The sequence below is a fragment of the Rana temporaria genome, chromosome 1 (genome assembly GCF_905171775.1).
Source record: "Rana temporaria chromosome 1, aRanTem1.1, whole genome shotgun sequence".
In the NCBI taxonomy this organism is placed as follows: domain Eukaryota; kingdom Metazoa; phylum Chordata; class Amphibia; order Anura; family Ranidae; genus Rana; species Rana temporaria.
In genome coordinates, this window is record NC_053489.1 from 605,742,014 (window position 1) to 605,754,225 (window position 12,212).

General features: G+C 44.7%; 1 protein-coding gene across 1 annotated transcript in view; it reads left to right on the plus strand.

Moving 5' to 3' along the window:
- Window positions 1-11,642: 11,642 nt before the first annotated feature.
- The window catches only part of KCNIP4 (potassium voltage-gated channel interacting protein 4), an 894,954-nt gene continuing 894,384 nt past the window's right edge, over window positions 11,643-12,212 (plus strand). The window contains exon 1 of the mRNA XM_040335194.1: window positions 11,643-11,841. Within this exon, the coding sequence (XP_040191128.1) occupies window positions 11,754-11,841 (88 nt within the window). The 5' untranslated portion in view covers window positions 11,643-11,753. The remainder of the gene's footprint in view (window positions 11,842-12,212) is intronic.

A 12,212-nucleotide genomic window follows, 5' to 3' on the forward strand; every position in this document is an offset into this window, starting at 1 on the left:
TAAGATATGTCGAATTACTGAACATAACCTACGTCCAGCCCTATTCACGTAGTACTACGTAAACTACGTAAAATACGACGGCTGTTCCATCGTCCATACCTTTGCATGGGATGCGTCTCCAATATGTGGAATAACTTTACGCCGGACGTACGCTTTACGTAAACGGCGTAGATTACTGCGACGGGCGCAAGTACGTTCGTGATTCGGCGTATCTCAGTCATTTGCATATTCAACGCGCAAATCAATGGGAGCGCCCCTTGCGGCCAGCGAAAATATTCGCCCAAGATACGCCGGCGTAGGAAAGTTACATCGGTCGGAGGAAGCCTATTTTCAGGCGTATCTAGTTCTGTGGGCATGGCGCACAGATACGACGGCGCAGATTTACATTTACGCGACGTATCTCGAGATACGCCGCGTAAGTGTTACGTGAATCCAGGACATTGTTTTCAGCCGGAGTTTACATTATCACTCATCTTTATTGAGCCCCCTCCTTTCCTTTGTGTTCCTATACCAGTGAGATGAGAGGCTTGAGCCCCGCAGAGACCTGCTTGCTAGCTAAAAGAGAAAACACAAAGTTATTTGTCTGTAACTGCTTACACACCAGTAATTAGTAAACTGTAGTGATTTTTTTGGCTTTAGGCTGTTTCAGCCAAAAAATGTGATGCGAACTTGTGAAGCACATACTGTATACATATGCAAGAAGGTATAGACCCAAAGCTGCAGAGAGCAATGAAGCAACTGAGCCCCAGCCTTGTATTTTAACCACTTAAGGACCGCCTCATGTAAATATACGTCAGCAGAATGGCACAGGCAGGCACATCAACGTATATATACGTGCCCTGCTTGACGTGGGTCGGGGGTCCGATCGGGACCCCCCCCCCCGGTACATGCGGCGGTCCCCGTGGCTTCAGGAGCGATCCGGGACGACGGCGCGGCTATTTGTTTATAGCCGCTCCGTCGCGATCGCTCCCCGGAGCTGAAGAACGGGGAGAGCCGTGTGTAAACACGGCTTCCCCGTGCTTCACTGTGTCGGCGCATCGATCGCGTCATTCCCTTTATAGGGAAGACACGATCGATGATGTCATTCCTACAGCCACACCCCCCTACACTAGTAAACACATACACAGTGATCCCTAAATGTTACAGCGCCCCCTGTGTTTAACTCCCAAACTGCAACTGTCATTTTCACAATAAACAATGCAATTTAAATGCATTTTTTGCTGTGAAAATGACAATTGTCCCAAAAATGTCGCAGTCACGAAAAAAATCGCTGATCGCCGCCATTAGTAGTAAAAAAAAAAAAAAAAAAAAAATGCAAAAAAACTATCCCCTATTTTGTAAACACTATAAATTTAGTGCAAACCAACCGATAAACGATTATTGAGATTTTTTTTTACCAAAAATAGGTAGAAGAATACGTATCGGCCTAAACTGAGGAAAAAAAATGTTATATATGTTTTTGGGGGATATTTATTATAGCAAAAAGTAAAAAATATTGCATTTTTTTCAAAATTGTCGCTCTATTTTTGTTTATAGCGCAAAAAATAAAAACTGCAGAGGTGATCAAATACCACCAAAAGAAAGCTCTATTTGTGGGGAAAAAAAGACGCCAATTTTGTTTGGGAGCCACGTCGCACGACCGCACAATTGTCTGTTAAAGCGACGCAGTCCCGAACTGTAAAAACCCCTTGGGTCTTTAGGCAGCATTTTGGTCCGGGGCTTAAGTGGTTAAATGATAGCGTCATTTAGTACATGACAGGTACAGTATGTAGCAATATTAAAGTTCTGGGACTGTTCTTTTCAGTGTTCACATTCCATCATTCTTTGAAGTAACATGGTATGGAATAATTTTCCCCTTTAAGTCCAAGCTGATGTTTCAGCATTAGATGGATATTAGTGTATCGTAGTACAAGAAACCTGCATCTGCAGCAGAAACATCTCCCTATGCTAGCTTGCTCAGCTTCTAGCAGAAAAAAATAGGCTCCTGATTTCTCTATTTATTTCTGTCTGCCTGACCTGACTTGGACTCTTTAAAGAGCACCTGCAGTGCTGCAGAAAATATGCAGCAAAAGGAAATGAGAGCGAAGTTGGGAATCACTTTATTTGAAAAGATGACATTTTGGGGGGGGGGGGGGGTGTCTCTCTTCTACTACAAGCTAAGTGCCAGCACTTAAATTCTGAGGGAAGTAGAAATCCTGCCTTGCAATAGGGCAGCCCCGTACTTCAAGGGTTGACTAGGTAAATAAGTTTTACTTTCCTGATCCTTCACTCCCACAGGCTCCTCTGTGATGCAAGACCAGTCCCTGCCAGGGCAGTCTTTAAGGCAGGGCAAAAGGGACAGCTGCCCTGGGCCCTGTCATTGTTGAGGGGCACAAAGCAGCTGCTTCATACTTACCAACTATCCCAGTTTAAATTCCCTTGTCCCTTGAAGTTTTAGTCCTGTGCTGTGCTCTGATATCTCAGTGTGAAGTGCTGCTACTAATGCTGCCCAGCTCTGCCCTATTGTTGTGTACAGATGACTCACCTGCAGACCCTGTGTTTACATGTAAATAAGCCTCATTCATATGTACGAACAGGCGGGGGTAAGCGATTTTTCGCGGGCAATTTATCAGGGCAATAGATGGTGTTCTGCTGTTGGCGCTTCAATCATCACGTTACCATGATTGGTATGGTGTCAGAATGATTGAAGCACATTATTTCTTATATTACATTGTAATATAAATGAAATAGTTCAACTCACCATAATGCAGAATCAGTGGGAGCCATCAGCGTGTCACTTGCCATGTCGCCTGCCACCAGATGAGGAATGCCACTTGCCACGTCCACTGCCTGCCACCAGATGAGGAATGCCACGTCACCTGCCAGTGCTATCAGATGAGGAATGCCACTTGCCACGTCCACTGCCTGCCACCAGATGAGGAATGCCACTTGCCACGTCCACTGCCTGCCACCAGATGAGGAATGCCACGTCACCTGCCAGTGCTACCAGATGAGGAATGCCACTTGCCACGTCCACTGCCTGCCACCAGATGAGGAATGCCACTTGCCATATCCACTGCCTGCCACCAGATGAGGAATGCCACGTCACCTGCCAGTGTTACCAGATGAGGAATGCCACTTGCCACGTCCGCTGCCTGCCACCAGAAGAGGAATGCCACTTGCCACGTCCACTGCCTGCCACCAGATGAGGAATGCCACGTCTCCTGCCAGTGCTACCAGATGAGGAATGCCACGTCACCTGCCTGTGCCACCAGATGAGGAATGCCACTTGCCACGTCCACTGCCTGCCACCAGATGAGGAATGCCACTTGCCACATCCACTGCCTGCCACCAGATGAGGAATGCCACTTGCCACGTCACCTGCCAGTGCCACCAGATGAGGAATGCCATGTCACCTGCCTGTGCCACCAGATGAGGAATGGCACTGCATTGGTAGTACAGTGGTACAGTTGAGTGAGGGCAGGAGAGCGGAGATGCAGGGCGGGCGGTGAGAGATGTCATCTCTCTGCTCCTCGCCGCACCTCCGACATTCCGCATGCTGTGAGGGGGAAGAGAGGTGATGCTAGGCGGGCTGAAGAGCGGTGATGCTAGGCGGGCGGCGAGACATGTCATCTCTCTGCTCCCCGCCGCACATTCGACATTCCGCACGCTGTGAGGGCTCAGGGCGGAAGAGCAGTGATGCTAGGTGAGGGCGTGTGCCGGAAGCGCCAATGTAGCAGCCCCGCTGTGTGGGCAGAAGTGCCATGATTCAGGCGGGCGGTGAGAGATGTCATCTCTCTGCCCGCCATCGCACCTCACACAGTGCAGCCTTCACGGCCCGGCTGCAAATAAGCCACGGCCCGGCACTGGGCCGCGGACCGGGGGTTGGGGAACACTGCTCTATAGTATCTCTTCTTCTTCTTTTGCATTGCAAGTAAATAATGGATTCCAAGCAGAAGCAACGTGTGATCATTGAGTTCTTGATGAAGGAGGGGTGCAGGCTGCCCGACAACTGATAGAAATTCCAAAGCATCAGAAAACTTTGCACTCCAATGTGGTTTTAGGTGTCCCTTCCTCTAGAGTCTGGAACCTTTAAAAGCAAAGGTCAGAGCATTACTGATCCACTTCTAATGGAATGCAGTAAGAAAGGCCATTACATGGACTTTAATGGCATCCCAGTCTTATGCCGCGTACACACCATCACTTTATGTGATGAAAAAAAAACGACCAATTAAAATGACCGTGTGTTGGGGAAAACATTGTTTTATGTCTTGTGAAAAACGACAAAAAAAAATTGAAGCATGCTTCAATTTTTTGTGTCGTTTTTCAAAACGTCATTTTTTGTGTCATAAAAAATGACCGTGTGGGCTAAAACGACGTTTAAAACAACGTTTTTAAACCCGTGCATGCTCAGAAGCAAGTTAGGACGCGAGTTTGAATGGAACAGAGTGCCGTCGTACGTGCTGAACGTAACCGCGCTTTGCTAGAGCTTTTGGAAAAAACGATGGTGAGTATGCTACATCGTTTTTGAAAATGAAGTTTGAAAAACGTCATTTTTTTTCATCACATAAAACGTAGTTTTTTTCTATCACAAAAAACGACCGTCTGTACGCGGCATTAGTCCGTAGGGGTTCAATATTGAGTTGGCCCACCCTTTGCAGATATAACAGCTTCAACTCTCCTGTGAGGGCTGTCCACAAGGTTTTGCAGTGTGTCTATGTGAATGTTTGACCGTTCTTCCAGAAGCTCATTTGTAAAGTCAGGCACTTATGTTGGACGAGAAGGCCTGGCTCGCAGTCTCTGCTCTAATTCAACAGCTCGCAGTTCTTTGTTCTATTGGGTGGAGGTCAGGACTCTGTGCAGGCCAGTCAAGTTCCTCCACCCCAAACTCCCTCATCCATGTCTTTATGGACCTGTTTGTGCACTGGTGTGCAGTCATGTTGGAACAGGAAAGGGTCATCCACAAACTGTTCCCACAAAGTTGTAAGCATGAAATTGTCCAAAATGTCTTGGTATGCTAACGTCTTAAGAGTTCCCTTCACTGGAACTAAGGGGCCAAGCCCAACCCCTGAAAAATAACCCCACACCATAATCCCCCCTCCGCCAAATGATTTGGACCAGTGCACAAAGCAAGGTCCATAAAGACTTGGATGAGCAAGTTTGGGGTGGAGGAACTTGACTGGCCTGCACAGAGTCCTGACCTGGGATGAATTACGGTGCAGATTGTGAGCCAGGCCTTCTCATCCAACATCAGTGCCTGACCTCATAAATGCGCTTCTGGAAGAATGGTCAAACATTCCCATAGACACACTCCTAAACCTTGTGGACAGTCTTCCCAGAAGAGTTGAAGCTGTTATAGCTACAAAGGGTGGGCAAACTCAATATTGAACCCTATGGATTAAAGCACACAATCAGATTTTTTGACGACCAAACGTCCATTTTTTGTTGCATGGTTGTCTCATGTTGGGAGTGAAGAGGTTACTCACCATATAAACATTTTTGTAAGACAGAATACAACTTCTGAAGTGACGTAATGTGTTGAATAGTTTTGTATGTATTCTTTCATTTCTGAGAATGTGTAGTCTTGCTCTTACAATTTTTTTTTATGAAAACCGTACTAATTAAATGAAAATCGGATATTTAGTTCACGTACAACAAAAATCCTATAGTCTGCACATCCAGCTTTTGTCTGCCGAAAAATCGGAATCGGCTGTCGAAATCACTGTACTAACGATCCAAAAATCGTCAGATAGTTTGTTAGACAAAATTGTACTTCTGATTTTCGTATTATGTGTACGAGGCTTAACCACTTCAATACCGCACGCCGTCATATGACGTCCAAAAAGGGGATCTCTTATCCCGGGTGGACGTCATATCACGTCCTGTACTTTGAGCGGTGATATCTGAATGATGCCTGCACCTAGAGCCATCATTCAGATATCATTTTATTCCGGTGGCGATCCTGCGCACCATAAGAACGATCATAGCGACATCCCCCCCTCCCGCCGCCATCCGGTGCTTCTCCGGGCTCTCCCGTCCCATCGGGGGCCGGGAGAGATGATCGCCGTGCACCGGATGGGAGGCATAGAGATGACTGGTGACCAGATGGTCACCAGTCATCTCTATGACAGTCGGAGGCCCGGGCGCGATGTGATGACGTCACGTCCGGGTACCCGTAAGTAAACAAACCGCAATTGCGGCTAGTGAGAATGAGATCTGTGATTTTTTTTCATGATCTTATTCTTTCCAGCCTGGAGAAGAGATGGGTCTTATTGACCCCGCATCCCTCCTTAAAGTGAAGTTCCACCCATAAATATAACATTACATCAGTAGTTTTAAAAAAATGTCATTAGTCCTTTACGAAATTTTTCTTTTTTTTTAGATGCCCTCAAAGTGTTGTTGCTAGGCAGAATAGTTAATCTTCCCACTTCCTGCACCTAGGTGCTTAATGCTTCCTAACCTACACCGCACAGACTCCTGGGAATGTAGTGGGTGTAACTTTCCAGGAGTCTGTGCATTCCCCAGTCTCGGAGAATCATGTGACTTGGACAGCACAGGTGCTGAAACCTGATCTGACACTGCTTGTGCAGCACTGAGCATGTGCGAGATTTGCAAGGCTGAAATCCAGGAATTCATACAGTCCGGCTTCATGATGCCCACACTTAAGATGGCCCCAGTCAATTTCTATTTTATAAAGTGTCTAAATGCTGTAACAACCTAACAAAACGGACCTTAGTTTACAGACTAACTTTACTAGAATACATTAAGCTTGTGTATTACAGGGGTATTTATATTTAAAAAGTGAAATTGTGGCCGGAACTCCGCTTTAAAAAGGTCACACACTATTCCTATTACAAGGGATGTTTACGTTCCTTGTAATAGGAATAAAATAATTTTTTAATAAAAAATTAAAATAAAAGTGTAAAAAATAAATAAATAAGTAAAAAAAAAAAAAAAAAATTAAAACGCCCCTGTCCCCAGTAGCTCGCGCTCAGAAGCGAACGCACACGTAAGTCCCGCCCACATATGTAAACGTCGTTCAAACCACACATGTGAGGTGTCGCCGCGTGCGTTAGAGCATGTGCAACAATTCTAGCACTAGTCCTCCTCTGTAACTCTAAACTGGTAACCTGTAAACTTTTTAAAGTGTAGCCTATGGAGATTTTTAAGTAACGAAATTTGGCGCCATTCCATGAGTGTGTGCAATTTTAAAGCGTGACATGTTAGGTATCTATTTACTCGGCGTAACATCATCTTTCATATTTTACAAAAAAAATGGGCTAACTTTACTGTTTTGTTATTTTTTAATTCATGAAACCATTTTTTTTACAAAAAAAAGGCGTTTGAAAAATTATTGCGCAAATACCGTGCAAGATAAAAAGTTGCAATGACCGCCATTTTATTCCCTAGGGTGTCAGCAACTGACAGGCGACCCCCGCCCAGCCTCTCAGAACCCAAGTGTCCCCCGATGAATGGACAGGCCTCTCCTGTGACACCAGCCTCGTGCTCGGTATCTCCCGGACCAGTTCCTCATCAGGCGACTTCCTCCAATTGGACGGACAGCCCAGGACCATCTGGCAAATTAGGGACCCAGTCAACTCACTGGATCCACCAGACAGATGAATGTACTCCAGACCAACGTGGTCCCGGAGCCAGAAACACTGCGACACACACACAGGCACACACCCCGGCAAGGAGGGCCACACACGGGGGGTGGTGGGACAACTGCCCAACTCAAGGGCGGGAACACAGCGACCTCAACTAATGGTGTCTCCCCTTTAAATACCCCTCCCCAGCATGCACAGCGAGGCGGCCAATCCTCCTGATTGGCTACCGGGAAGAGATATTCAACTACACTTGACCCTGGGGCGGAACTCACTCCCCAGACAACAACAGTATGCACATACAGCACAGCCAAAGCTGGAGAAGAGGCCCCAAATTCAACCAAATAACAGGTTCAGAGCCAACTACCTCTCAGAACTCCCCCTAAATGTACCATAGCACCGTAATGTACCATAGCACCGTAATGTACCATAGCACCGTAATGTACCATAGCAACGTAATGTACCATAGCACCGTAATGTACCATAGCACCGTACATGTATCATAGCACCGTAAATTTACCATAGCACCGTAAATCTACCATAGCACCGTAATGTACCATAGCACCGTACATGTATCATAGCACCGTAAATCTACCATAGCACCGTAATGTACCATAGCACCGTAATGTACCATAGCACCGTAATGTACCATAGCACCGTAATGTACCATAGCACCGTAATGTACCATAGCACCGTAATGTACCATAGCACCGTAATGTACCATAGCACCGTACATGTATCATAGCACCGTAATGTACCATAGCACCGTAATGTACCATAGCACCGTAATGTACCATAGCACCGTACATGTACCATAGCACCGTACATGTACCATAGCACCGTAATGTACCATAGCACCGTAATGTACCATAGCACCGTAATGTACCATAGCACCGTACATGTACCATAGCACCGTACATGTACCATAGCACCGTAATGTACCATAGCACCGTAATGTACCATAGCACCGTAATGTACCATAGCACCGTAATGTACCATAGCACCGTAATGTACCATAGCACCGTACATGTATCATAGCACCGTAATGTACCATAGCACCGTACATGTACCATAGCACCGTAATGTACCATAGCACCGTAATGTACCATAGCACCGTACATGTACCATAGCACCGTACATGTACCATAGCACCGTAATGTACCATAGCACCGTACATGTACCATAGCACCGTAATGTACCATAGCACCGTACATGTATCATAGCACCGTAAATGTACCATAGCACCGGAAATGTACCATAGCACCGTAACTGTACCATAGCACCGTAATGTACCATAGCACCGTACATGTATCATAGCACCGTACATGTATCATAGCACCGTAACTGTACCATAGCACCGTAACTGTACCATAGCACCGTAACTGTATCATAGCACCGTAACTGTACCATAGCACCGGAAATCTACCATAGCACCGTAATGTACCATAGCACCGTAATGTACCATAGCACCGTAATGTACCATAGCACCGTACATGTATCATAGCACCGTAATGTACCATAGCACCGTACATGTACCATAGCACCGTACATGTATCATAGCACCGTAATGTACCATAGCACCGTACATGTACCATAGCACCGTAATGTACCATAGCACCGTACATGTACCATAGCACCGTACATGTATCATAGCACCGTAAATGTACCATGGCACCGTACATGTATCATAGCACCGTAACTGTACCATAGCACCGGAAATCTACCATAGCACCGTAATGTACCATAGCACCGTAATGTACCATAGCACCGTACATGTATCATAGCACCGTAATGTACCATAGCACCGTACATGTATCATAGCACCGTAATGTACCATAGCACCGTACATGTATCATAGCACCGTAATGTACCATAGCACCGTACATGTACCATAGCACCGTACATGTATCATAGCACCGTAATGTACCATAGCACCGTACATGTACCATAGCACCGTAATGTACCATAGCACCGTAATGTACCATAGCACCGTACATGTACCATAGCACCGTACATGTATCATAGCACCGTAATGTACCATAGCACCGTACATGTACCATAGCACCGTAATGTACCATAGCACCGTACATGTATCATAGCACCGTAACTGTACCATAGCACCGGCTCTGAAAATAGCGAGAAGATGAATGATGAGTATATAGGAGATGAATGATGAGTATATATGGGGAGATGAATGATGAGTATATATGGGGAGATGAATGATGAGTATATATATGAGATGGATGATGAGTATATAGGAGATGAATGATGAGTATATATGGGGAGATGAATGATGAGTATATATGGGGAGATGAATGATGAGTATATATGGGGAGATGAATGATGAGTATATAGGAGATGAATGATGAGTATATATGGGGAGATGAATGATGAGTATATATGGGGAGATGAATGATGAGTATATATGGGGAGATGAATGATGAGTATATATATGAGATGGATGATGAGTATATAGGAGATGAATGATGAGTATATATGGGGAGATGAATGATGAGTATATATGGGGAGATGAATGATGAGTATATATGGGGAGATGAATGATGAGTATATATGGGGAGATGAATGATGAGTATATAGGAGATGAATGATGAGTATATATAGGAGATGAATGATGAGTATATAGGAGATGAATGATGAGTATATAGGAGATGAATGATGAGTATATATGGGGAGATGAATGATGAGTATATATGGGGAGATGAATGATGAGTATATATGGGGAGATGAATGATGAGTATATATGGGGAGATGAATGATGAGTATATAGGAGATGAATGATGAGTATATATGGGGAGATGAATGATGAGTATATATGGGGAGATGAATGATGAGTATATATGGGGAGATGAGTATATATGGGGAGATGAATGATGAGTATATAGGAGATGAATGATGAGTATATAGGAGATGAATGATGAGTATATATGGGGAGATGGATGATGAGTATATGGGGAGATGAATGATGAGTATATATGGGGAGATGAATGATGAGTATATATGGGGAGATGAATGATGAGTATATAGGAGATGAATGATGAGTATATATGGGGAGATGAATGATGAGTATATATGGGGAGATGAATGATGAGTATATATGGGGAGATGAATGATGAGTATATATGGGGAGATGAATTATGAGTATATATGGGGAGATGAGTATATATGGGGAGATGAATGATGAGTATATATGGGGAGATGAATGATGAGTATATATGGGGAGATGAATTATGAGTATATATGGGGAGATGAGTATATATGGGGAGATGAATGATGAGTATATAGGAGATGAATGATGAGTATATAGGAGATGAATGATGAGTATATAGGAGATGAATGATGAGTATATGGGGAGATGAATGATGAGTATATAGGAGATGAATGATGAGTATATGGGGAGATGAATGATGAGTATATATAGGAGATGAATGATGAGTATATAGGAGATGAATGATGAGTATATAGGAGATGGATGATGAGTATATAGGGAGATGAATGATGAGTATATAGGAGATGGATGATGAGTATATAGGGAGATGAATGATGAGTATTTGGGGAGATGAATGATGAGTATATGGGGAGATGAATGATGAGTATATGGGGAGATGAATGATGAGTATATGGGGAGATGAATGATGAGTATATGGGGAGATGAATGATGAGTATATGGGGAGATGAATGATGAGTATATATAGGAGATGAATGATGAGTATATGGGGAGATGAATGATGAGTATATGGGGAGATGAATGATGAGTATATAGGAGATGAATGGTGAGTATATAGGAGATGAATGATGCGTATATGGGGAGATGAATGATGAGTATATAGGGAGATGAATGATGAGTATATGGGGAGATGAATGATGAGTATATATGGGGAGATGAATGATGAGTATATAGGGGATGAATGATGAGTATATATGGGATGAATGATGAGTATATAGGAGATGAATGATGCGGAGTGTAGTAGGACAGGCCCCGCCCCCAGGCTGCAGAGCGGATCGGTGAGTCTCTCTCTCTCTCCGGTGATATTAGTACATACCATAGAGCGCTCCCCGGACAGCCGGACTGTGTCCTCCGCTCCTCCGATCATCTCTCCCCGGCTGCGGCTCTTCATCCCCGGGAACCCCCTCCCGGCCCCGGACATCGCTATGAGTACCTGTAGGAAGAGATGTAAGAGGGAGATCCTGAAGTTTGTACAATATCTGGTCCGGCTGGCCACAGGAACCCTACATGCAGGTAAACTCCAATCAGCCAATCAGCACCCGGCTGTCAGAGAACTGTCACCTCTGTAATGATGGGGTGACCTCCCTGGGAAGGTGTGACATTTACATCACAGATTTTCTAAGTGTGAAGCAGCTGTATGTGACAACCAATCAGCTCCTAGCTTTCATTTGCAAAGCCTAATTGAACATGCTGAGCTAGAAGCTGATTGGTTACAATATACAGCTTCTTGTGTTTTGTTTTGTGAAATCAAAGATCACTTTGGGTTGCTAACTGTCAGTAAATTTACAGTTTGTAAAAACGATCATTTCTGCATGTCAGTCATGGACATCCATGGACAGAGGGTTTTACAAACTGTCATTTACTTCTGCCAGTGTGATGGCAGT